Raw genomic sequence first — 26,354 nt, 5'->3', positions numbered from 1 at the left:
CAGGACTGAATACAATACAGAGAATCCAAACACTGTCTCTTAGTACTTGAAACACATACAAATTTGTTTTTACGATACGCCCTGAAGACCTTAATAAAACTCAACTTTAAATATTTCTCCTCTTGCTACCTAAGACTGTATCTAAAGTAATATCAATGGTCAAATATTTTGTTCAAAAAGATCACAAGTATTAGAATTTTTCCTTTTTTTTTTCATTGAAAAAGCTTACTCTGAAATAGGTTAAAAAGAAACAACCAAATTGTTCTCTTCTATTCTAAAGTCTTGGTGAGATTCCTGATCTTACAGGGACATCCCAAATGGTAATACTTACAGATCCTGTTCTACTTTCTTGTCTAAAGCGTATTCCAAATCAGTAACCAGCATCTTCTGGTACAGGTCCTGCAGAGCCTGCCTGGATGTCCAGACCTCGGCTGGACCCAGCTTAGAATCTGAGTAACAAAACAAAAACAGAACAGTAGATAGATAAACAGATAGTTAAGACCATTATGCCACACCAAGAATTCCTTCACTCTCCATTCCCCAAAGCAAAAACATGCTTTAAACAGATATCATAGACAGCTGTAGAAGTTTTATACTACTACATTTCAGATGACTTTTACCTTTTGGCTAATGACTACATCTGTTTCAAAATGCTTCTGTATTTGTCTTTTAGTTTTGAAATAACACCATGAAATGAAAAAGGCTTAAAAAAAGAGAATGGTTCACCCTTTGATCTTGGTTTGGATTTCTATGCATTCATACCATAGGAAGCCATATGCCTCATAATAAGTCACCCCATTTGAAATGATGGACTGCCAAGTTGGTCTGTTTACTCTCATAACTATATCTCTTTGTCCAAAGCAGCTTTTCTCTTTTTCTTTTGAATCATTTTCACAATTGTCCTTACAGAATCCTCCTGTCAGCTCACAACCCAGCAGCTGCTTGGGCATTCTGCTATTACTCCTACTCTCCCTATGTATGTCAAGCCAATAAAGTCTTGACAGTGAGTGTTATTTTAACAATCGGTAGACTGCTTGCCAAGACACTTTTGTGAGCAATACACACTTGCTATTTAATGCAAATGAGGACCAGTAGCAGACAGTGATTAAACTGCTCAAGAGGCCAAATGAGAGACTGGGTGCAAGATGAAATCAGAAAGTCAGGCTATAACTATATGTAATACCAAATTGGGGCCATATTGTCTGCCAGAGTCCTACAAGGCACATTAGCCTTTCCGATTACTAGGCTTATGAGTGCAATAATTGACAGTGAGCTGCCTCAATAGAAGAACTTAATAATGGACTTTTCAATTATATATTTCCGGCTGCTAGTTAGCCTGTCTGGTTGCATTTAGTATTTTGCCGCTGCACAATGGCATAATCTTCACTCTTCTTTAGGTCTGCTATTAGTATCTACAGCCACCATAATCCTATTCTGCACACAGAATCTCCCAGACATCAGAGTTAATCTTTACAAGAGTTTGCTGGCTACTAAAAAATAGGGTCTATTTTTTGGTATCAGGGTCTCGGTCCCTTCCTTAGTAAGCTTTTAATGACTAAATAAATAGATTTATAGATTTATTCAACCCTGCTTCAATTCACTGATTGCAGGAAAAGGAATGTAAGGGATCATTAACTCTGACCTATCAGTGAGACTATCATTTAAATGAGCAGACTTAACATCTTAAGGACAGGTCACCTTCTGGGCAGGTCAAATGTCCCCTACAAAAGTCAAACCCTAAGCCTACTTACTGAGGGTGTTCAAGAGTTAAGAAAATGTAAAAGGTATATAGATGGCTTAACATTGTTCCGTGCACAATTTCTGTCACGCAATATAGATTATGCTTACAATGCCCATACAAGAGCATAATACAGTAGCTCAGAGCTGACATCAGAATCCATAGTATGGAAGATGATGACAGTTATGTTAATAATGGGAAGAACTATAAACCTATAAAAAGTGTTTTTGGCTTTTTTTCCCTTTTTTTTCTTGAGCAAGATGACAATGAGATTATCTAAAATTCTTAGAACATTAGCCTGCAATTCTACAGATTGAGAAAAAGAGATCTAAATAGCCCATTTCCTCTTGGTTGTAAATTACGGCAGGTATGCTGCTTACAAGTTTAACTCTTCTTTGCAGGTTTCACAGCAGAACTAAGATCTTCAAAAATTAGGATGAGATCCATTAGCACTTATTGTTTTTTTACATTTTAGGACGGTTATAGAAAGCATATTGCTGTTATGCTGTTACAGAGAACATAGTGATCACTACATAGTTATTGCCATATATTTCCTAATTTTGGAGTTAAATTCATCTGCTCCTTTTAGTGACTAATTCCAGTTATTCTTTCAAAAACACCTTGGCTGTTATTCAAAACAAAAAACGTGAGAAAAGAAAGAAAAGTGGCAAGGTAGCTCATTCAATTTCAAGGACTTTCAATTCGCAAGAGTTTTCCTGCAAACATTTTTTTCTGAAGGTTTACCTACTATTCAAGTTTGGGGAATTATAAACAGGAAGATATAAATCTAATACCATGAGATATTTGTGTTTATATGGTATATGAATTATTTTTTCTGTATCTCGTAAGTAGCTGATAAATAGTTTGTAAAAATTAAATGAGTATATGCATTAAATTAAGTAATATTCAACTCAGTGTAGCACAGATTACATAAAAATTTTGACAAGCCATCTAAGTAAGAATTCAAAGTATAAAGACAATAAATATTTAAAATAAATAGTAAGTTATCATCCCCTCTGGCAACCAGGACAGTACTACAAGTAGTATAATAAGATGATACACTTCCCTTAATTTAATGGTATAAAATAAGTTGTGAAGAACAAAAGAGCCAGCCAATACCTGTCATGTCAGCCTTCAGGACTTCTGCCTGCCTAAAAAAGGGAAAAAGAACCTCAGTTAGAAACAAACTAGGCCCACCCAACATAAGTAACACTAAAAGTTAAGTAAAATTATATATGACAGTAAGAATGTATAACAGCTCTATTTGTGGCACTGCAAATAGTGTCCCTGCTTTAATGTTTAGAGTAGCATTAGATCTTGGCAAATTGATGCCATTCCTTACAAGTTCACAGGGTCATCGCAAACTCTTCTACTGAGTAGAGTTCATTTTCTTACTGTTTACCTCCAAATTTTCCCTCAATGAGGCCAGGAAATTCTATGTTTCTCAATTCACTAGCCACTATAACTATTTCAAATCTCCATTCTCCTCAATTCTTTTCGGCAAAGGACAGCCCCATACCTCAGGAAAAACAATGCCCAGTTACTAAACACTTACTACAGTCACAGAGCCCTCTTCCTTCTTACTCTTGTTAAAATACTAGCGGTACTGCATCTCTTACTTAAGACCAGTAATTACACTTAGGTATGCTCTTTCTAACCTTTTTAAGGACTTCTGCTCCTTTAATTACCCTCTCCCCTCTTTCAATAATTTAAAAACTTCCCTCTCTATTGGATCCTTCTCAAAGTATTTAAACATGCCCTATTCTCTCACAGATTTTAAAACCTTCTATCCTAGATTTTCCTCTAGCTGCTGCTTCTTTTCTCTCTCCCAAATTCTTTAAGAATTGCCTATATTCAAGAGGTCCAAAACTGAACTCATGACCCATCCCTACCCCCATCCCTGGTTTTCTTTCTAGTGTTTTGTACTTTAGCAAATGTATCATGGCTTTCCAGTTGTGAAAAGCAGACACCTGGAATTCATCCATGATAACGTTCTCTCAAATCCCTGGTAATCTATCAACTCCAAAGAATTTTACCTACTAAATACATCTTGAATCTGTAGCTCTCCCTTTACTTCCTCTTCAGTCACTATAATTCAAGTTACAACCATCCCTTGCCTGGACTATTGCAAAGCCACCAAATTGTTTTCTCCACTTCACTCCTCTCATTTCATTCTGCTCTCTCCACTGTTATCAGAGGGATCTTTAAAAAATGCAAATCTGACCTCACCAATTGCGCACTTAAAACCCTTTAATGATTTTCCACTGCTTTTAGGGTAAAAACCAGGATCTTTACTAAAGTGGTCTACAAAGTCCTCTGTAACTGAAGAGAGTCTCTGTACTCTACTTCTACCATTATTCTTTTCTCTCCTTGATCTCTGTGTTCCAGCCCCTGGACTTCTTTCTGGATTCTCCAATGTGCTTGGCTCCCCTGGCGCTCAGGGCCTTTGTAAAGAGTCCCTTTGCTAGGAATACATCTTCCTCCTTTGTCTGGTTAATTACTCATCCTTTGCCTCAGTAGAGACATTACTTCCTCAGGAAGCTTTACTTGAACCCTGCACACATGAAGGATATTCCTGTTTTATGCTCTCAAAGCACTTGTATTTTTTCTTTACAGTGTGTATCACAGATTTTAGGAATGCTCACCATCACAACTTCTTTGCCTACACAGTGGGCATTCAATACATATTTTTTAAGTGAATAAAGGAAAAAGGCTAAATTATTTTCATATACTCTAAAAAGGTAAGTATATAAACTTGTGAGATTTCCATTTTTAAAAACAAAATTTGACATAAAAGTTAGAGAATATTTAGAGATTCTAAAAGTTTTACTGTAAATGCTTTATGTAATTTATTATTTGATAACAATTGTGAATTTTAGTTTCATCAAAACAAAACATGAATCTTTTTATTTTCTTAGATTTTAAAAAGATATCTATATTTTTTAAAAAATTAAGCTTTCAAATAGAATCACAATAGGATGCTATAGAAACCACAAACCACAAGAACTATCAATATAAATGAACAATACCAAATAAACAGCTACACTTAGTCCTAAAAGGTAACATCACATCAAATTCCATTACCCATAAAGCCTAGCTTGAGTGTTAAACTTTTGCCGTAAAAAAAAAAAAAAAAAATCTTCACAAAGTATTTGATTTATGCTCTTAAAACCTAAGATCACACTTAGGAATAGCACACATCCTAACCTACCAACAACCTCCTCTCCTCCCCCACCCCAAAACCCTCCTAGAGTACTAACTTATGAACCTTATACTGAGACAGCCAACCTTACTTATGCATCTCCACTGGATTCAATACCTTTCATTCTGAGCTGCCAAGTTACAAAGAACATATTTCACAATGCTTCCATATCTTAGCTAAAAATACATACTCTAGTATATACAAGATACACTTAGGATCATGTGTCTAATGATTGTTTTCTCATTCCAAACAAGATTTGCTTGTAAAGATGAACAAATGTCATCTTGGTATGCTAACATCTGCCTAACGAGGATACCAATTTCCAGTCAAATGAAGATCATATTGAGCATATAACAGGAACTATTTCCAAATAATCTGCTTCTCTGATAGGCCATCAGTAAGAGAAAAACTATAATTCTAACAGTTTCTGGAGCAGACTTCTAGGCTTTGATAAACAAAGATCAAAATTTCACTCTACATTTTTACACACTATAATCTGCCCAAGAAAAATGTAAAACTAAAAATCCAAACACTAACAAAAGTTCAAAAATGTCATAAAAACTATCTGACATGAATGTTCAAGCATTTTGAAATTCCAAGAGTTCTGATTCCTTAGTAACACAAGGGAAGAGATGCTCCTCTGTGCACAGTTCTCTCCTAGGTTCTGAAAGAGACATGTGTTAATGACTAAAATAACCTTGCTAAATTGAAATGGTGAAAAGCTAGATAAACAGAAAATGTAACAACCCTGGGAGATAGCTACTATGATTCCCATCCCATAAACAAGGAAGTTGAAGCTCTGAAATGTGAAATAATTTGTCCATAGTCACAAAGCAATTAGGTACAATTAAGTACAAACTTAGTTCTTTCTGACTCCAAAGTCCAAGTCATTTCTATTTCTTTTAAATTAGAATAAAAAAATTCTATGACATAAAAAGCTAACATAGACTTATCTAGGTTCAGTTTTGTGCTCTGTCAATTAAACCCTAACACTTAAGTCAACTAGTCTAAATTAAAAGATCGGTTCAGGGACTTCCCTGGTGGTCCAGTGGTTAAGAATCCACCTTCCAATGCAGGGGATGTGGGTTCGATCCCTGGTCGGGGAACTAAGATCCCACATGATGCGGGGCAACTAAGTCCGTGTGCCACAACTACTGAACCTGTGCGTGGCAAACTACAGAGACCACGCGCTCTGGAGCCCGTGCGCCACGCGCCACAACAAAGAGCCCACGCACTGCAACGAAAGGCAACGAAGATCCCACGTGCTGCAACTAAGGCCCCACACAGCCAAAAATAATAAATAAATAAATTAAATAAATAGATATTTTAAAAAAGATCACATTAGGATATAAATACCTGGGATTTTTATCAAAAGGACCACAAGAAGTAAAATTCACATTCTAGCACAGTGGTCAGCCTGTGGATGAAATTCCCTCCTTCACACTGGATCAATTTTTATAAATAAATTTTACTGGAACAGTCACACCCATTCGTTTACATATTGTCTATGGCTGTTTTCTGCTACAAGGGCAGAGGTGAGTAGCTGAGACAACAATCACATGTCTCACCAAGCCTAAAACAGTTACTATCTGGGCCCTTTACAGAAAAAGTTGGCTCTCCTGCTTCAGGGAGTACTTCATCAAAAATGAGAAGTCGAATATCTGTAAGTTCCCAAACCAAACGGTTTTCCCATATGAGGAATCATCAATAACAGTTTCCTCAGACTAAAGATCTATTTTTATTCACTAATGTCATAATCTTGTCACAAAGACTATGTTAAAATATAGTCTCATGTAATCAGAAAGTTAGTACTTGTAGGCCATGCTATATTTCTGATGGAATTAATTTGCAAATTGCTGAAAACATGGTTAGGTTTATATATTATTATCCACTAACTCTTCCTTTTTCTGTGTACCAAAAATACCCATTTAGATAGGTGAGAGGGTTAAACTAAAAATTATCTCACAAGAAAAGGAACCCCTATCCTCCCACCCCTACACAACTCTTAGTTTTTTTTTAAATAATGTATAATATACAAGAAATCAAATCAATAGATATGTGATCTTATACCAACTGCTTTCATAAAGATTAGCACAAAATTGGCTATTTGATTATTTTACTTTTTTATAAAGAAAAAATACTACACCTCAATGATCTACTGGTTTTGTTAAAGACCAATATTGTTAAAGATTAACGTTACAATGCTTATATAAAGAGATAATAGTTTTTAAATGTTTCCTCTTGGCTTCTAGAAGGTGTGGCCACATGAGATCCTTTTTATTCTTACTTTAAGCTAAAGGAATTAATGAAAAGAATGAATGAATGAAGAATCCAAGAACTAAAATCATCATGCCTTCAATAATAAAATAGCACTATTAAATAGTTATAAAATATAAAGCTTTCAAAATACTAAATATATTGTCTCAGTTCGTAAATAATAAGGGAAATTAAGCACTTCTATCAAACACTAAAAAAGAAAGTCATTAAAAGGCTGAAAAAAATTTGAAACATTCAGTGATAATCAAATATGTTTAAAGCTAACCATCTGAAACAATACTCTTGGAGAGAACATGATCATCAAGATCTATAAATACATTTAATGCATTCTAATGCACTAGGTATACTAAAATAGCTAACACTATATTTAGCACTTATTATTGCCAGACACTCTTCTAAAGTAAGGGCTTTCCATAAGGTAATCATTCAATCCTCACTATGTACTATTAATGCCCCCACTTTATAGCTGAAGAAACCCAAGGAGACAGAGATTAAGTAACACGCCCAAAGTCATCAAGTTAGCAAGTAGTAGAGGTAGCATTTTAACACACTGATTCCAGGGGCTAACTCCTAACCATTGTATCATAGTTCCCCTGTTATACAAGACTGTAAGGGAAAAAAAAAATGGAATGTTTGATAGTAATAGCCCAAAGAATTGGGGTTTTCAAAGGTTAAACATTTTATGGTAATTTTTTAATAATGTCACTAGAGGAAAAAAACTAATTAATGGTTATCTTCTTTAACAAATAGCTTGATTATACATAGCACTGATATAACAATGCAAGGTAACAAATACAGGATGATCTCTCTTATGATCACACATTAATATTCATGGTTTAAAAATATAGGACATTTCCAAATTAGGGGCCGATACAATGAAGGATTCCTTTTACCTGGCCTCCCAACCCCCTTTCTCATATGAGCAGAACATAGGAATATAAGCCAATATCCTCTAAACTCACAGCTGTTAAGGAAAGATAAATCAGGTTCTTTTGTTCCGGGAGGTAATGCTAGAGCAACATTTTTTGGAAATTTAAATAAAAGCCACAGAAGGTTTTATTTCAAGATAATTTGTTTACCTATTTCCATAAAGTACTACGGAGTATTTGGGATAACAGTAGCCAACAATTATGACCATAAACATATGAACCTAATGATAATTATTTGTGTTAAATAACAGGCCAGACAGTAGACACTATAAGGTGAGTGTGTGCTTACACATGCAGACACACACGCACATATACACTTAGAACTTTAAGATATCACCAAGTTTCATGGTATTAATCAGAAAAAAATAAATCACATCACCCTACTGTTGAATTTCACATAGAAAAGAACATCTAGGGAAGATGCTGCTACTAAAGGACCTTTTCTCAGTAAAGAGATCATAAAAATACTAACTTGCTTTCTCTCTTTATGGAACGTTACAGTTTGGCACGAACTTTCAAGTCTCCTGACACTCCACTGCTCTATATTACAACGTTCACTCTACAATCTATACAATTTGAATATGTGTACCTAGTTTTATAAAGGGCCATTTCTGGTCTGGGAATCTCAAAGTATGAGAAGGAGTTATTCTTCCAGGCAGAGAAAATATCACAACAGTAAAAACAAAGCTAAGCCAGTGAAGGAGGTAGACTGACGGATCAAATTCACGGTAGGAAGCTACAGAAGATGAGCTGGAGAATCAAGGCAGAGAGCAGACTGTGAGGCCCTGTATGACACGTTAAGGAGCTCAGATTCTACCTTTTAACTACTAGGAGAACAGTGCTGAGTTTTAAACAGGGGCACAGCATTGTCAGAATTGCATTTTTAAAAGACTACAACAACAAGATGCATGGAAGGTGGATTTTAAAAGGGCGAGACTGGAAGAAAGGAAGTGATAATACAGATGAACAGAAAAGCCTCGATTCAAGAAATATCTGGAAGTAAAATCAGGAGAAAGATAAAGCAGAGGAAACAGTCTAAAATCATTCCCAGATTGTTGGCTTGGACATCTGGGTATTTGACAAAGTGGGGGTGAGCAAGCAGACACTTACAGATGAGTGTCAAGCACAGGGGAGACATCAAGACCAGGGATACAGTGTTGGAGTGATCAGCACAGCGATGGTAGTTAAAACCGTAAGAGTAAATGTAATTGCCCAGAAAGGCAGAAGGGTGGTGCTAGCTCCCTATCTTCATTTTTAAGTGGCAGATAAAAAAAAGACAGCCCATGAAGAACACCAAGAAGAAACTACAGGTGTACGAGAGCAAGAGAAGAGTGGTATAGGGAAAAGAAGAGGATAAAAAGGCAGAGTAGTCAACAATCTCAAAGGCAGTGGATAAGTACTATAAGGATTGGAAGGTGTGTTGGATTTGGTGAAGCAAGAGTCAATGATAGCCTTGCCAGAGAAAGACAAAATGTCAAATTGCAGGGAGAATGAGGAACAAATGAGAGGGAGAAGTTTAAGGCAACTCTTAAGACACTGGGCTGTGAAGAGAAAGAGAAGGGGGCCATGGGTAAAGAGACGTTTCTTTTTTTCAATGGGAGAGACTTGAGCACGTTTAGAATGAAGAAAAGAAGCTAGGAAAAAGGAATAGCTTGAAGATATAGGAAAGAACAAAACTAACACAGCATGATCCTGGAAGAGATGAAAAGACATGAGAATGTGAAAAAGACAGGAAGCAAGACTGGCTTTGAAAAAGAGGCAGGATGAAATTGGAGGAAGGTAAGATTAGACAGAAATACGCTAGGAAAATTTGGGAGTAGTGCAGGGTGGAGAGATGTCCAGAGAATTCACTGCTACATTGCCTCAAATTCAGAGACAAAGTAGGAGAATCAGATCAGTGTCTGAAAGTAAGAGGGAGATTAACTGAGGAGAATGGTAAATCTCTGAGCTAATTACAAAATGAACAGGCAAAAGAACCTGAGAAAAAGTGATGAGTGCCATATGGATTAGGCACAATGGAAAAATGTGAGGAAGAAGGTTAGGCTATATCCCTAACACCGAGAATAATGCCTGGTACGTCATAGCTGTTCACTAAAATGTTGTTGAATTAATGAATGGTAAAATATGCATCATACTTAAGGCAATTTTATGTAACACAAAATGATACAGAATAAAAAAGACTTGGCCCTGAATCTGGGTTTCTTACGTATTAGTAGTGCTACCTTGGAATTTCTTTCCAAGAAACTTCAATTTCCTCATCTATAAAATAGGGATACAAACTCCCTTTCAGAGTTGCTATCAGGAACAAATAAGACAACAGGTAAGTTACATAAAAGAACATGAGTGATAACTCCTAGAGGGAGGGTTAATCTGACTATGACTTGAATACTTTAGTGACCACCAAATTACTTTTGCTAATCTAGTCACTGACAAAGGATCCTTTCTGAAGCAACACACTAGGTTGAAGAAGACAACATTCCAAGGTGGAGGTCAAAAATCCTAGATACCACCACATAATGCTAAGTGACAAAAGAGAAACTGTTTGAATGTCATAATGACCGCATTCTAGTATGCACATAAAATAAAACCAGAGATTGATACATAAGAATTGCAAAGAATTTATATTATTGTACTTTTTGTTTCTCCCCAAACATTAGTTTTGATTATACAAAACTTTGATTATATAAAACTTAAAACACAACTAGGAAGTGGTAGAACTTGGGTTCCACCCTGCAGTCTGGTTCCAAAGCTCATAAGCGTTACACAGTAAAGCAAGTCTTCTGGAATGGCCTAGCTATAGGTGTCATTGTCATAGTATCAACTTGTAGGGGCAACTAGCATTTCTCATTTAAAAGCCCCATCTCTAAGATCAAGCACCTTCACACCGTCATTTGAACTGATACAAGCTGCTGTGACAAGAGTTACCAACTCACCATATGGCTGCAGAGGGCTTCTCTTGTATACCATCATATACCTATTTCTATAGGCACCTAGGAGGCTTGAATGCATCCAGCCTGACATATAGAACCAAGAACTGATGCTCCCTGCACTCAAATGAACTGCAATATATGTAACCCAAAACATAGGAATTTTTATTCTAAAGGATAATCTACAAGATAAATCACATGTCCTTATGCTTATCATAAATATTCAGAGACCACATATATAAACATAAACATTTCTTAAATTTAAATGTTTAAAAATTTTCCTTGAACTGTAAGATATAAATGCTCATGACAAAGTAAACATGCCAAAGTTCTTATGAAGCCACATAAGTTTAAAAAACAAACAAACAAAAAACCCCAAACCATTAGCACTCCCCTCCCCCATCCTGGCCAATATCAAATGCTTCAGAAAGCTTCTAATTCTTGTACTAGTGTTCATAGTACATGAACACTTTAACATATAGCTCTAAAAGGAATACAAACATGTAGAAATCCCTTGTAATTTTCATCCTACCTAATATTACTTGATTTCAGATGCTCCTCTGATTTCAAGTTTCCGGTCCTCATCTGGGACTTAAATGAAACGTTTTCTCCCACAATGACTATCTGCAAGAACATCCAATTTCTCATAAGGTAGAATGGTTTAAGACATTCTAGATAGAGGAGAGGAGGAAAATATGAGTTAACCCACAATAACAGAGAACCCCCTTGAAGAAAGTTAAATTTTCTCTTTATTTAAAATGATCTAATGTCAAAGGCAAAGGGAAAATATCAAAGCTTTTTTTCCTTTTTGTATTTAGTTTCTTTAGAATACACATTTAAAAATTCTGTTTTGTATATTTCTAAAATTCTAGTTTGGGATCGAAGTGTTACCCTAATCTCCCTCCCTGCCTGAAAGCTGAGTGATCTCTATAAGACAGAAACCAGTTACCCAGCAGGGCTCTTGCAGCACCAAGGTGAGAGTGCCCTGTAGAACACAGGAGCAGACAGACGGCTGGTCCAAACTGGACTGCTTATGGAAGGAAAAACAAGTAAAGTAATTAAACCACAATTATAGATGGTATAAATAATGCTTACATTCTAAGACCAGCTGAAAACGGCAGGTTTTAGATCTTCATTCACTCATTGAACAATGATTTGGTCATTTCTATGTACTAGATACAGTGTTAAGGACTAGGTATACAATGATGAACAAAACAGATTATAGTTCCTACCAGATTTAAATTCTAATATGGACACAGACCAACAAGGAAAGAGGAAGCAGTAGAAAGTAGTGGTTAAAGGCATGGGCTTGGGTATCACGCTGCACTCAATGGCATGCCGGGAATAACTCAAGCCACAGGAAAGACATAGCACAATTTCTTAGAGACATCAAGTTAACGCAAAGATTTGGACAAAATAAATTAATTATTATTGAATACTGATAACTGCTTACATTTAAAATTATTATGTAGCAGATTCTATGCTAAATGTTCTATACACCTGATCTCACAGAATGGGAATATAAAATGTAGTAGTTAAGTACCTTATATTCAGACTGCCTGGGTTCTAACTACGCTCTGCCACTTATTAGCTGTATAACCTTAGGAAAATTGCTTCTCTATGCCCCAGTTTTGTCAGGAGTAAGAAGGAGATAATAAAAGTACGTTCTTCATTGAGATGTTTTGAGGATTAAATGAGGTAATAGAAATAAAACACCTAGGATTGTTTCTTGTTAAATAAGCCCTCAAAACTGTTAGCTATTATTGTCATTATCATCATTATAGGTATTATTACTCTTCCCAACAATCCTAAGACGTAAATGTTATTATTATCCTCATTCTAAAATTAGGATATTGAAGCTAAGAATGCACATTAATCAATTCTAGAATAGAAGACAAAGTTATTCATAATTTTTAACAATAAAACACCAGTCTTAAGAGAAATTTCAAACATGCAGGAGGTCTATGTGGACTTTGGCTCCATACTTCCAAAGCATGTATTTAATCACCTGTGACTTTAGTTGTACTTTAGTGGAAAAGACTAGGAGAAAATACCTCATGACAAAACCCAAGCTTATTAGTATAGCATGTAAGGTCCCACAGCTTCCCACTATACACTTCATGACCCAATAAAACCGAATTACTTTTAGTTCCTTGCTATTTTGCCCCTAAGTACCTTGATTCATGCTCTTTCACTCAACATGGAATCCCTGCCCTCTTCCCTCCGGCTAACCCCTTCTTGTATTTAAAGACTCAACTCCTGTAAAAGGGACTTGGCTTGGCCAAGCACTCCCAGTGCATCTTAATGCCCACTTTTATCATAGCACGCATAGCACTATGATGCAGTTCTTTGTTTACACATTTTCTGCACTAGAGATTATCCTAGTAGATGATATATGCCAGAACAATAGTTTTCAACGCTATTGGACCCAACGCTTTACAACAAAAATGCATTATTTGCAACAACCCTTATATCTTCCTAAAATAAAAGATAATATGACCTACTTATTTAACACATTAAAAATGAATAACTAAATGCCTTATATAAGGAAAAATAAAAAGAAAGCAATTTTTAATAAAACTAGTATAACAATATACAAATGGTCAGGTAAGATTAACCTTGAGGACATAATGAAGCTATCAATGCTTGCACATACTTATAATTTTAAGATTAACAGAATTCCAAACAAAGATAGGAAAATGAAAGCAAAAAATGAGTAGACACTAGAATTAAAACAAGTTTTAATGTAAGTAACAACAGACCAGACTTATTGGAAATGCTAAGAATAAGAGAAAAATAACTGACATTAGGGACAGCATGACAAGACAAAGTACGAAGAATATTTGAAGAAAACAAGGCTGTGACTATATCCTTTGATAGGTAACAGGGAACAAAACTTAGGTTGGAAAAAGAAACAGCAAACAGTCCTTTATATAATGTAAAACACCACATAAATTTAGGTTAGGGAAAAATAAAGTACAACTTCCCAATTTGGAGTAAGAGGATAACATGGGATATGGACAAGTTAATTAACTCAGCCAGCAACAATATTTAAGTTACTGTCTGATTTAACTAAATAAAATAATCTATAAAGTATTATGGTATATATAGTATTCTCTACTTCTAGGTGGTGTCTGAAATTAAAAATAAAAGATATGCAACAAGTCAAATCTGATTTTTCCACCCAAGAACCATTATTTAACCCGTACTTCTAGACATCAGTTTTATCTAGTGAAGCTCCTTTTTTCTTTATTATTTACCTATCTGACTAAAGAAAGGGGTGCTCCACTATAATCAAATAATATAATAAATTAAATCTGATACAAATCATAGAGGGCCTATAGAAGATTGTTATATTGATGGCCCCCAATGAATCATACACCTCCTGGCATCTGCACCACTGTGAACTCTCTTTACACAGTGACCCTGGGCTTGGCCATGTGACTTACTTTGGCCAATTAGACTTTAGGAAGTGTGACACAAACGAAGGCTTGATAAGCACTTGTGTATTTGGGCTTGCCCTTTCGTAATGCCATCACAATGTTATGAAGCAGAGGAGACAGACTACTTGGAGAGAGGAGACCCAGTTTTCCCACCTATCACAGCCATTCCAGTTGACAGTCCAGACATTTGAGTGATGCCATCTTGGACCCTTCAGGTCAGGCTGAGCTGCTGAATGACTGAGTCATCCAACTTGACCTAGATAATCTGAGAGACCTTTGGAGATTTTGAGCAAAGAGGTGACATGACCTAACCTAGATTTTAAGAGGCTCCTCCTGGCCTATATGTTGAGACTTCACTGGCTTGGACCAGTAGGCAGCAGTGGAGAGAGTAAAATCTGATCAGACTCTGACCAACAGCATTTGTTGAGTGAAATTTGAGAGAGAGAGAGAGAGAAAAATCAAAAATGATTCATGGGAATTTGTCATTTACTAGCCAACAGGAAGATAATACAAATAGGTGTGGGCGAAGAGTTCATTCTGGACAACAGTGCTTGGCACATGGTGTTATATAACCACTTGCTATTATTTCTTACAATGATGATAACTTTAAGATATACATCCATGTGAATGTACACTGGCAGTTAATTAAAGAGTCTGACATTTAAAGGAAAGGTATGTACTACAGAAATTCATTTGGGAGCCATCAGCATATAGAGACTAGAGATGACAATGCGTCAGTAAAAAGACAGAGAACTAATGACCAGAGAGAAGGGAGGAAAACTTGTTGAAGTTTTATGGTGTCCTAGAAGCCAAATAAAGAAAAGAGCTTCAAAAAAGAGGGTAGAATCGATAAATACTGCTGATGCATCAAGTAAAATGAGGCCTGAGAAATGACTATTGGATTTCGTATGTGGAAGGCACTGAGGATCTTGTTAAGAACAATTTGGGCAGAAAAGTGGGAGCATCAGCCCATGGACTGACTTCAACGGAAAACAGGAGGAAAGGAACTGAGACTAAAACTGAGTTTAGACACCTTTATCTGGGAAGGAGAGGCAGTAGAGGGAGATGAGAGGGTCAAAAGAGTTTTTAAGATGGAATACATAACATGTTTTTTATGGGATGGAGTGGGATAAATAACAAGGGAAGGATTCAATGGAGAAAAATAAAGGATGAAAACAAAGTCTCATGAATGCCATAGGGGTTTGTTTAAATATTATAAATGTTTAAAAGGTAAAAAGGTCCCTGAATGAAAGAATAAAATTTAAAGTGAATATATAAAGAAAACTAATAATCATTGGGGACCTAGGTAAACGACAAGTGGATTACATAAACCATTATCGATTTAATTTTCATAGCAACCTGAGGTAACTACTATTTTTCCAATTTTATAAATAAAGAAACAAAGGCTCAGAGATTTTAGGAAACTTGCCCAAAATCACAAAGATAGTAAGTGCTAGGACTGGGGTTCAAATCCAGGTGTTATCAGAATTCCAGAACCTAAACTTCATTTATTCATTATTCCATGATGCAATACAGACCTCAATTTTCAACAATTCACATGTTCAAAACTAAACTGTGGAACTTCCCTGGTGGTGCAGTGGTTAAGAATCCACCTGCCAATGTCGGGACATGGGTTTGATCCCTGGTCTGGGAAGATCCCACATGCTGCGGAGCAACTAAGCCCGTGCGCCACAACTACTGAGCCTGCACTCTAGACCCCACGAGCCACAGCTACTGAGCCTGTGCATCACAACCACTGAAGCCCGTGCGCCTAGAGCCCATACTCTGCAACAAGAGAAGCCACCGCAATGAGAAGCCTGCGCACTGCAACAAAGGGTACCCCCCCCCCAAGGCAACAAAGGGTAGCGCAACTAGAGAAAGCCCATGTGCAACAACGAAGACCCAATGCAGCCAAAAAAAAAAAAAAAAAACTAAATTGTGACTATTTTATTGCTTATGATTTTATTCAGAGTTTGCCTTTTTAAAAGCATAAGACCCACCCATATTCCCCTTTTCCTTAAACCTGAAAAACTCTTCTCCAGGAAATCTTATTGGTTTTAGCCTCTGGTATACATTCTGTCCCAGAGGTCTCTCTAGTTCTTCTTCCCACTCTCTTCCTCCTCATCACAATGCAAAACAAAAATCCTAATTTCTAGAAATTTTTGATTAACAAGACAATTGACAACACAGGTTTACTATATTTTCTTACATAAATTATATAGGAAAAATAAACATACACAGACTTCAATGGCAAGAGCAGAACATTCCTTGGAGTGACCCTAAGTCATCACTACAAGTAATTTGCACTGCAGCTTAGGGCAAAAGCTATTCATAGAAAGAGTTCCTGAATACATGGTAAAAAAGGGGAGGTGATATCTTTGTGGACAAATCTTCATGCTATACAACTTTCTTAGATACCATCTAAAATAAAGATCAAACAAATTTTATTATACTCTCCCACACTGCTCCCCAAAGCAAAGATATAGCCTAGCCTCACTGTGATTCCAACATCACTCAAAACCCACTTTTTAAGTTCTTCTTTGTTAAACAAGAAGAAAAAAAAAAAAACCAAAAACCTCTTTAGTTGCAAAACGTACAGTAGATAACATACAATTCTATACCATATTAACAAAATCAAATTACCAGCTCACTTAGGCAACAGATCCAAAGAAATTAAGAGTTTATACCATTTCTGGCTCATATCAATTACACAAAAAAATATCTGAAAAGATAATGACGGAATATTTGCCAAATCTGATGAAAGCTATAAACCCAGATATCTAAGAAGCTCAATAAACTTTGAGCATTTGAGCACAAAAGAAAACCATACAAAGGCACTGTAATTAAATGGCTGAAAAGCAATGATAAAGAGAAAATCTTAAGAGCAGGCAGAGAAAAAAATAAAGATAAGAATAATGGCAAAATTCTTATCAGAAAAAGTGCAAGCCAGAAGATAATGGAATAATATCTTTAAACTAGCGAAAGAAAAAAAAAAGAACCCCAAATCCTATCAATCTATAATTTTATATCCAGCAAAAATATCCTTTAAAATTGAAGGTGAAACAGACATTTTCAGAAACACAAAAGCTGAGAAAATTTGATGTCAATAGATCAGTACCATAAGAAATATTAAAAACAAGCTCTTGAGGCTGTTAGAAAATGGTACCAGATGGAAACCTGGAACTACACAAAGAGATGAGGAGTGTCAGAAATAATAAATATGTAAGTAAATGTAACTTTTTTCTTCTTTTTTTTAAATTATTATTATTATTTTTTTTAAATCTTTGGCTGCGTTGGGTCTTTGTTGCTGCGCACGGGCTTTCTCTAGTTGCAGCGAGCGGGGGCTACTCTTCATTGCGGTGTGCAAGCTTCCCCTTGCCAGTGGCTTCTCTTGTTGCGGAGCACGGGCTCTAGGCATGTGGGCTTCAGTAGTTGTGGCACACAGGCTCAGTAGTTGGGGCTCGCGGGCTCTAGAGCGCAGGCTCAGTAGTTGTGGTGCACTGGCTTAGTTGCTCCGCGGCATGTGGGATTTTCCTGGTCCAGGGCTCGAACCTGTGTCCCCTGCATTGGCAAGCGGATTCTTTTTTTTTTTTTTTTTTTTAAAATTCATTTATTTATTTTACTTATTTTTGGCTGTGTTGAGTCTTCGTTTCTGTGCAAGGGCTTTCTCTAGTTGTGGCAAGTGGGGGCCACTCTTCATCGCGGTGCACGGGCCTCTCACTGTCGTGGCCTCTCTTGTTGCGGAGCACAGGCTCCAGACGCGCAGGCTCAGTAGTTGTGGCTCATGGGCCTAGTTGCTCCGCGGCATGTGGGATCTTCCCAGACCAGGGCTCGAACCCGCATCCCCTGCATTGGCAGGCAGATTCTCAACCACTGCACCACCAGGGAAGCCCCGGCAGGCGGATTCTTAACCACTGCGCCACCAGGGAAGTCCTACTGCTTCTTTTTTTAACCAGGTATGAGGCACCATGCTAAGAACTTTTACTCTGTTATCTAATTTATTCCTTCTCAAACCCTAGGAAACATATTATTTCCATTCTAACACTGAGGAAACTGGAATCAAAAGGTCAGATAACTTACCCAAGATCATACACCCAGTTTTCAAACTCAGGGCTGCCAGAAAGTAAAGGCCTTACTCTTAAATCACTATACCTTTAAGTGCTGTGCTTGGCTAATGCTCATATTTGGAGTATCAGGCTAAACTTTCTGATAATATAGCTCCACTTTTAAAAGCAAAGTAACACACTGACAAGGTAAATCCCATGAGAGATAACAGCTTTCGATATAAGAATTATCCTGAACATAACAAGAAAAAGACAAATAGAAAAAGTACCAAATTCAAATAGTTAGAAAACAAAACAAAAACAAAACAAAACAAAACAAGGAAACACATGAAGACATAAACAAGGCCAGAGCAGAGAGTCATAACAGACATTAGTAAACTGAAATACATTCATACATGCTTTGAATGAATATTCATCAAATATATGCAAAGATTCCACTATGTATCAGGCACTGTGGAGGCCTTAGGGATACAAGTGTTAGCAAAACAGTCCCTGTCCTCAATTAAAAAAAGAGTCTTTGGAGTAAAAAACAGAAGCCTTTGGTGACCTGACCAAGTATAGTTTCAGTGGAAAGGTAGGGGTAGAAACCAGAGAACAATGGGTTGAGGGAGTCAGTATAGACCATGTTTATAAGGTGATAAATGGGGAAGATAAATATAGAACGAATGCTAGGGAAGGACAGGTTAAGGGAAGCTTGCTCAAATGTTTATGACAAAGCTCCAATTAAGGAGGGAAAAGGTTGAATATAAAAAAAGTCTAGGGGCTTCCCTGGTGGCGCAGTGGTTAAGAATCCACCTGCCAATGCAGGGGACACGGGTTAGAGCGCTGGTGCGGGAAGATCCCACATGCCAGTGGAGCAACTAAGCCCATGCTCCACAACTACTGAGGCTGCGCTCTAGAGCCTGTGAGCCACAACTACCGAAGCCCGCGCACCTAGAGCCCATGCTCCACAACAAGACCGCAATAAGAAGCCCGCACACGCAATAAGAAGCCTACACACGCAACAAAGAGTAGCCCCAGCTCGCCGCAACTAAAGAAAGCCCGCGCTCAGAAACGAAGACCCAATGCAGCCAAAAGTAAATAAATAAATTAAAAAAAAAAAAGTCTATGAGATCCAGAGCAAAAAACAAAGAAAACCACCTTAATAAGGAGGATGAGAACCTTTTCCTTTCTAAGAGCGACAGAGGCAAGGACTAGTAGAGGAAGGAACAGGAAGCAGATCAGTCCCACCAAAAGGTTTTCATTTTTATGTTCAAATAAAGACCATTTGCTAAGAGAGTAAAACTTCAAGAAAACAGCAAAAGTTTAACTACTGTAAAGAAATGGGCAAAACTGGGGGGAAAAAGAACTAATAGATATTGAAGTGGAAGACTGCATTTAAACAATTGGCCAGTCTGTAAGATTTTTTTTCCAGTGAGGCTATCCATAATACCCAAAGAAGCATATTTTCAGAATCATTCAGAGCAGATTTTCCTAGACAAGTGAGCTGGGAGGACAAGAGGACTGAGGATACTGGTAAGACAGGTTAAAGTAATATATCAAAAAATGGGCAGAAGAGCAAAAACAGGAGGAGGAAGAAAAGAAAAAAGCAAGAAGTGACTAATCGCGAAAAATTTGGAATCTACACTGGAAGTCCTGAACAGAGAAGCAGCTGGATTAATGCTGATCAGGCTGTGGTCAAAATGGAATGGCTGAATGTAAGACTTTAGAGGTAGAAGAATTCTGAAGAATAACAAAGTCTAAGATATAATATGGACATATGTAAAGGTTAATATATTAAAGAGAAAGATTAAGAGAGAAAAGAACAGAAAAAGGAGAGCTGTATTTTAAAGAGTGTTCTAAGAAAACATCAGTTCTATGAGCTGTGACATAGCTTTGGAAACACCAACCTCTATCTCCCTCTTGGAGGTTCATAATATACATTAGCATGTTATAAGCTATGAGAAGTCTTAAATAAAGAATCCAGTTTAACCCCGTATTTTGAAATTTATTTTACCTTGGATATATTGAGAACCCTAACATATATGAATTTCCCGTGTTCAGTGGAATACACTCTGGGAAATGCTAGAGTATTGGATAGACTTGTCTGTGTGTAATACAAGTAAAGACATCAAGGAATCTGCTTCAAAAAAAAGGTGAGATCATGAGACCTTCAGTACTGGTGAGGATGTACGGAAACAGGTACTTTTCAAACACTGCTAGGGCCAGAATAAACAGTACAAACTTTCTGGCAACATCTACCAGGCCTTATTTCCCTATTGCTGCTGTAACAGATTACCACAAATTTAGTGGCTTACAACAACACAAATTTTATTCTCTTACAGGTCTGAAAGTCAGAAGCCTGAGTGAGTCTCGGTAAAAATCAAGGTATCACCATGGCTGTGCTGCTTTCTGGAGGCTCTAGGGAAGAAACCTAGTTTTTGCGTTTTCCTTGTTCTTGAGACTACCTGCATTCTTTGGCTTGTGACCCCCTTCTATTCCAACAGGATGTTATCCTCTGTGGTTCTTCTCTTTTCTTTTCTTTTAAATTTATTTATTTACTTATTTTTTGGCTGCTTTGGGTCTTCGTTGTTGCACGCGGGCTTTCTCTAGTTGAGGCGAGCAGGGGCTACTCTTCGTTGCAGTGCGTGTGCTTCTCATTGCGGTGGCTTCTCTTGTTGTGGAGCACAGGCTCTAGGTGCGTGTGCTTCAGTAGTTGTGGCAGCACGTGGGCTCAGCAGTCATGGCTCTCAGGCTCTAGAGAACAAGCTCAGTAGTTGTGGCACACAGGCTTAGTTGCTCTGCGGCATGTGGGATCTTCCCAGACCAGGGCTCGAACCCGTGTCCCCTGTATTGGCAGGCAGATTCTTAACCACGGTGCCACCAGGGAAGTCATGTCTCTCTGGTTCTGATTCTTCTGCCTCCTTCTTCCACAGTTAAAGGATTCTTGTGATTACACTGGGCCCACCAAAAAATCCATGATAATCTCTTTATTTTAAAGTCAGCTGATTAGCAACCTTAATTTCTTTCCCCTTGCCATGTAACATAATATATTCATAAGTTCTGGGGATCAGGATGTAGACGTCTTTTGGGAGCCGTGTTATTCTGCCTACCACGCTTAACAAATTATTTTGAAATGTGCAAATCTTGTCATTCAAATAAGCATGCACAAGAATATGTGTGTACCAGGATGTTCATTACAGCATTTTTTAATAATAATAAAGTATTGGAAACAACACACATTTTCATTGTTAGGAATTCAGTTTAGAAAATTACAGTACTCCTGTAATTTTCAGCATGCTGACGTTTCCAATGATGCTTTAGATATATAATTATGAACATGTCTTTGATAAAATGTCAAGTGACAAAAGAAAGATTACAAACTATATAAATTAGAACAATCCCAGTTGTTAAAACTATATACATACATATGTTTATACAAGTATGTGAATGCTAATATATATATAAAAAAATAACTGAAAGGCTACACAACCCTGGATGGTAGGGTGACCATAAGTTCCTGTGTGCCTGGAACAGTCCAGATTTATGCCTCATGTCCCAGCAATAATTAGCACTCTCTTTCACTGTTACATGATCGCTCTTAAAATTTTCTGGGTTTTGTTTTGTTTAAAACAAGTATGTATTACTTTACTGGATGTAGAAGTGGCAAGAACCAGATCTATATTACACGTGAAATTTTAAAAAACTAAAGTAATTTTTAAGAAATATGTTTTCTAATATGTGAATCTGCAAACACTAATTGTGAATCATCTAAATTATATATATATTATACCACTTGACAGCATCAATGGCAAACAGATACCAAAAGGGAAAATTTTTCATTTTTAAGAGCACTGCCCAAGTGTGTACAGTGGACAAGGAGGGAGCAGATTAAGGCCAATGCCAACTCTGCCACTAATGAGGTACTCATTTTCCTTCTCTACAAAATGCCAATCCAGTTATGTAAGGTTATTGGATAGAAGAACTTAAGAAGACAATTATATAAAAGCATTCTGAAAAGTATAAAGCACTAGTAAAATGTAAGATGATACTCTTGAGGAATAAAACAGCCTACTTCACAGTTAAGACCTGTCAACTGCCTTCTACCCATTTAAGGCACAATTGCTGCCAACCAACTCAAAGACTACATTAACAAGTTTTAAGGTATATATTCATATTCAGAAATGCAGAAAATGAAAACAATGCATAAATTAGGCTCTTTACCCACCTAGAACTATGGTGGGTTTTATATATACATCTTCCCATGTAATTCTCCCAATACTTCTATCATTGTCATTTTATAGACAGGAAAGTACAGAGCAAAGAGCTAAAACTAGAGAGGTTTAAGGTCACACAGCAGAGCTGGGATCTGAACTCAGGACAACCTAAATACAAATTAGGCCAATCTTAATTCAAAGGCTTTGCTCATTCAACTCACTACACTATGTTGCTTTCACAGGAAGCCAAAAAAAAAACCCTGTATGGGTCTACAGACAACCTAATTAACATATTTTTAATTAGCAAGTGACTAACATGTTAACATTTTCAGAATCTATGACCAATATGCCTTAACCTTTGAGTTGTGCTTCTTAATATTCTGACCTTTTTTCACGGAAAAGCAAAGTGAAACTAATGATTATTTTAGACAAATAATATTATTATTTCATTTATCTAAACTAAGCAGAATTTTCTTTTTTTGGGGGGGGGGGGGTGCCGCGCTGTGTGGCTTGTGGGATCTTAGTTCCCTGAGTAGGGATTGAACCCGGGCCCTCGGCAGTGAGAGCACGGAGTCCTAACGACTGGACCGCCAGGGAATTCCCTAAACTAAGCAGAATTTGAGAAATATGTATTTTAGATATTAAAACACAAAATTTTCACTTTAAAATATCTACACAAACTGTGTATGTGTGCAGAAATACAAAATTTTGCAGATGCCCTAAGATACTTTTTTTTTTTCCTAAGATACTTTTTATATCCAAATTCATCCTGTGGTGGTTCTCTTAGCACTATGCTTTTTATCTTTCCCCACCAGCAATAAAAATATTTTCAAGTAAATATACCTCTAACTCCTCTTTTCTTTGAATACCATCTTCCAATTCCATTTTACTCTGATTATCTTATATCTCATCACCACACAGTATCTCAAAGAAAATTTGGTTAGTTGTTGCCTGGTGAAGAACTAAATAATAATTCATGACCTTTCTAAGAGGCAGTATTAGTAAAACACATTCTAATATACTATATTCCAACTAACAAAGCACTGAAATAGTAGGGCTTTGGGAAGAGGAAGGATGGAAAAAGGACTCAACTTATATGGTCAGTGAACCCATGGAGTTTTTGGGAATAGACTGAGGATATTAATGCATCAATACAGCAATTCTTTAAATATAATAGATTTCAGAATCATGCTTCTCACTTAAGACAGACACTACAGAAGAGAAAATGCTATCAAGAACTGTGGGAACAAAATGTTAATGATCAAAAAGGGTCTACAACGGTTTTTTTTCTTTATGACAGACTTGAAAAAGTTAAATCCAAAGAGACTTCACTTAATGTTCTGATCTCATCCCCCAATGCTACAGAACTCCTTTCCTCACCTCCACCTTCCATGTTTGATCTCAACAGGTGAGGGATTCTATAAAATAAGTCTATAAACCCAAAGTTATTTTCAGAATATTCATGTATTCATTAAAACTCCCCCCATAATAATTTAATAATGTTCCAAATAACTAATTTTTGCCTAAGATGAGGCTACTGTCAAAAACATGGAAAGGAAATTTAAATATTTATGTATCTTAAAGGAAGTACTGGAGGCATTACATAAATTTCTCATGTCTTCATATTCTAGTAGAAATATATACAACAAACATCAGCCATTTAAGTATAAATTATTCCTGTAAGACTAATGAAAGGTTTATTGAAAGAGAACCTTAGACTCCCAAAGGAAATGCAGAATGAGATTTAGAGTTCCTCCAACACACGGTCCCCAAGCATTTACTCATTCTGTCTGCTACGTTCTTCCCTTCTTTCTTTTTTTTTTTCCCTCCCTACTGGAAAATAACTTTATTGAGATTCTACCAGCTGTATAATCTGTTCTGACATTAGGCCCCTTCTTCCTTTGCAATTCAGGCCTTCTTAAGTGGTCCCATGAATGCTTTCTTCTCCTCCACAGTCTGGAAGCGGCCATGGCCAAATTTGGAGGTGGTGTCAATAAACTTGAGGTCAATCTTCTCCAGGGCCCGCCGTTTGGTCTGCACCAGCAAGGACTTGCGAAGGGTGAGCACTCGCTTCTTGGTTCCCACCACGCAGCCTTTGAGCATGACAAAGTCACTGGTCACTTCACCGTAGTGGACAAAGCCACCCAGAGGGTTGATGCTCTTGTCAGACAGATCGTAATCAGTAAAGGCATTGTTCTTGATCAGTTTGCCATCCTTGATGAGGTAGCCCTGGCCAATCTTGTAGATCTTCTTGTTGATCTCGGTGCGGTGATGGTAGCCTTTCTGCCCGGCCCGAGCCACAGAGAAGGCCACCCATGCAGGATGCCACGCCCCAATACAGGCAACCTAGCGCAGCCCGCGGTGGGTCTTACGGGGCAGCTTCTTGGTGTACCAACGGCTGGTGACCCCTTTGTAGCCTTTGCCCTTGGTCACCCCAATGACATCAATCATCTCATCCTGCCCAAACACTTGGTTCACAGGGACCTGGTGCTCTAGCCTCTCTCGGGCCCAGTCCAGTTTTTCGGCCACAGTGCCTCCGTTCACCTGGGTCTCCATGAGGTGGGCCTTCTTCTGGCATAGAGGAAGCAGGCGCATCTGGGTGTGGGCAATGACACAGATGACCTGGCAGTACTTCTTCATGCTGCTGAAGTCCCTCTCCAGCTGCTTCTTGACATCTACATCCTGCCACTTCTTGCAGTATTTGGTGAAGGCCTTCTTCTTAGATTTATGCCAGTTCTTATAGAAGCGCCTTTTGCATTCATCACTGATATGCTCAGCAAAGATGGGTCTTAAAGGTCTGGAGGCCTCAAGGTGTTTCCACATAGCCCACATTGCCCACAATGACCATGGGCGGTGTCTCCACGATGGTCACAGCCTCCACAACTTCCTTCTTGTTCACCTTGGACCCTGGCCTATCGACCTCCCTCACAATGTGGGTCATGCCAGCCTTGTAGCCGAGGAAGGCTGTGAGGTGCACGGGCTTGGAAGAGTCATCCTTGGGGAAGCTCTTCACCTTCCCGCGGTGCCGGCTGCTGCGCTTCCGAGGCAGAAAGCCCAGGGACCCATGCCTGGGAGCGGAGAACTTCCTGTGAGACATCCTGCCATCGGATGCTGCCGGTAGAGCTTCTCTTCTTTCTTTACCTGACTAATCCTACTCATCCTGTAAGACTGAGCTCATGAGTTCAACTCCAGAAGCTATCTCTGAACTCCCAGGCAGTAAAAGTTCCACTTCCCTCAATATACTCATCCCTCGAAAACATTTACCTTGGTATTTACCACATTACAGCTGCCCCTTGGTATCAGCAGGGGATTGATCCCCAAATGCTCAAGTCCCTTATATAAAATGGTGTAGTATTTGCATATAGCCTTTATACATCCTCCCCAACCTCCTGTATACTTTAAAGCATCTTTAGATTACTTATAATACCTAATCCAATGTAAATGATATGTAAATAGCCGTAAATACAATGTAAATGCTACGTACACAGTTGCCTGCACTTGGCAAATTCATGTTTTGCTTTTTGAACTTTCTGAAAAATTTTTTCCCCAATATTTTCCATCCACAGTTGGTTGTATCC

General features: G+C 37.6%; 2 protein-coding genes across 7 annotated transcripts in view; both read right to left on the bottom strand.

Annotated features, from left to right (window-relative positions):
- The window catches only part of SMG7 (SMG7 nonsense mediated mRNA decay factor), a 72,373-nt gene that overhangs the window by 35,562 nt on the left and 10,457 nt on the right, over window positions 1-26,354 (bottom strand). For 4 of the 6 annotated variants that reach the window (XM_068541377.1, XM_068541380.1, XM_068541379.1 and 1 more), the window contains exons 2-4: window positions 11,606-11,744; window positions 2,858-2,889; window positions 332-449 (exon numbers count right to left, since the gene is read on the bottom strand). In XM_068541377.1, the coding sequence (XP_068397478.1) occupies window positions 332-449; window positions 2,858-2,889; window positions 11,606-11,721 (266 nt within the window). In that variant the 5' untranslated portion in view covers window positions 11,722-11,744. The remainder of the gene's footprint in view (window positions 1-331; window positions 450-2,857; window positions 2,890-11,605; window positions 11,745-26,354) is intronic. The other 2 variants (XM_068541381.1, XM_068541378.1) reach the window with 2 other exon arrangements.
- On the bottom strand, window positions 24,609-25,902 carry LOC137762888 (large ribosomal subunit protein uL3-like). Its single transcript, XM_068541375.1, is given in 2 exon segments — window positions 24,609-25,560; window positions 25,562-25,902. Coding segments are annotated over 2 exon segments (750 nt in total). The 5' UTR covers window positions 25,874-25,902; the 3' UTR covers window positions 24,609-25,122.

The sequence above is a fragment of the Eschrichtius robustus genome, chromosome 3 (assembly GCF_028021215.1).
Source record: "Eschrichtius robustus isolate mEscRob2 chromosome 3, mEscRob2.pri, whole genome shotgun sequence".
In the NCBI taxonomy this organism is placed as follows: domain Eukaryota; kingdom Metazoa; phylum Chordata; class Mammalia; order Artiodactyla; family Eschrichtiidae; genus Eschrichtius; species Eschrichtius robustus.
Note: the sequence above shows the minus strand (reverse complement) of the source record. Positions and strands in the feature narration are given on the sequence as shown.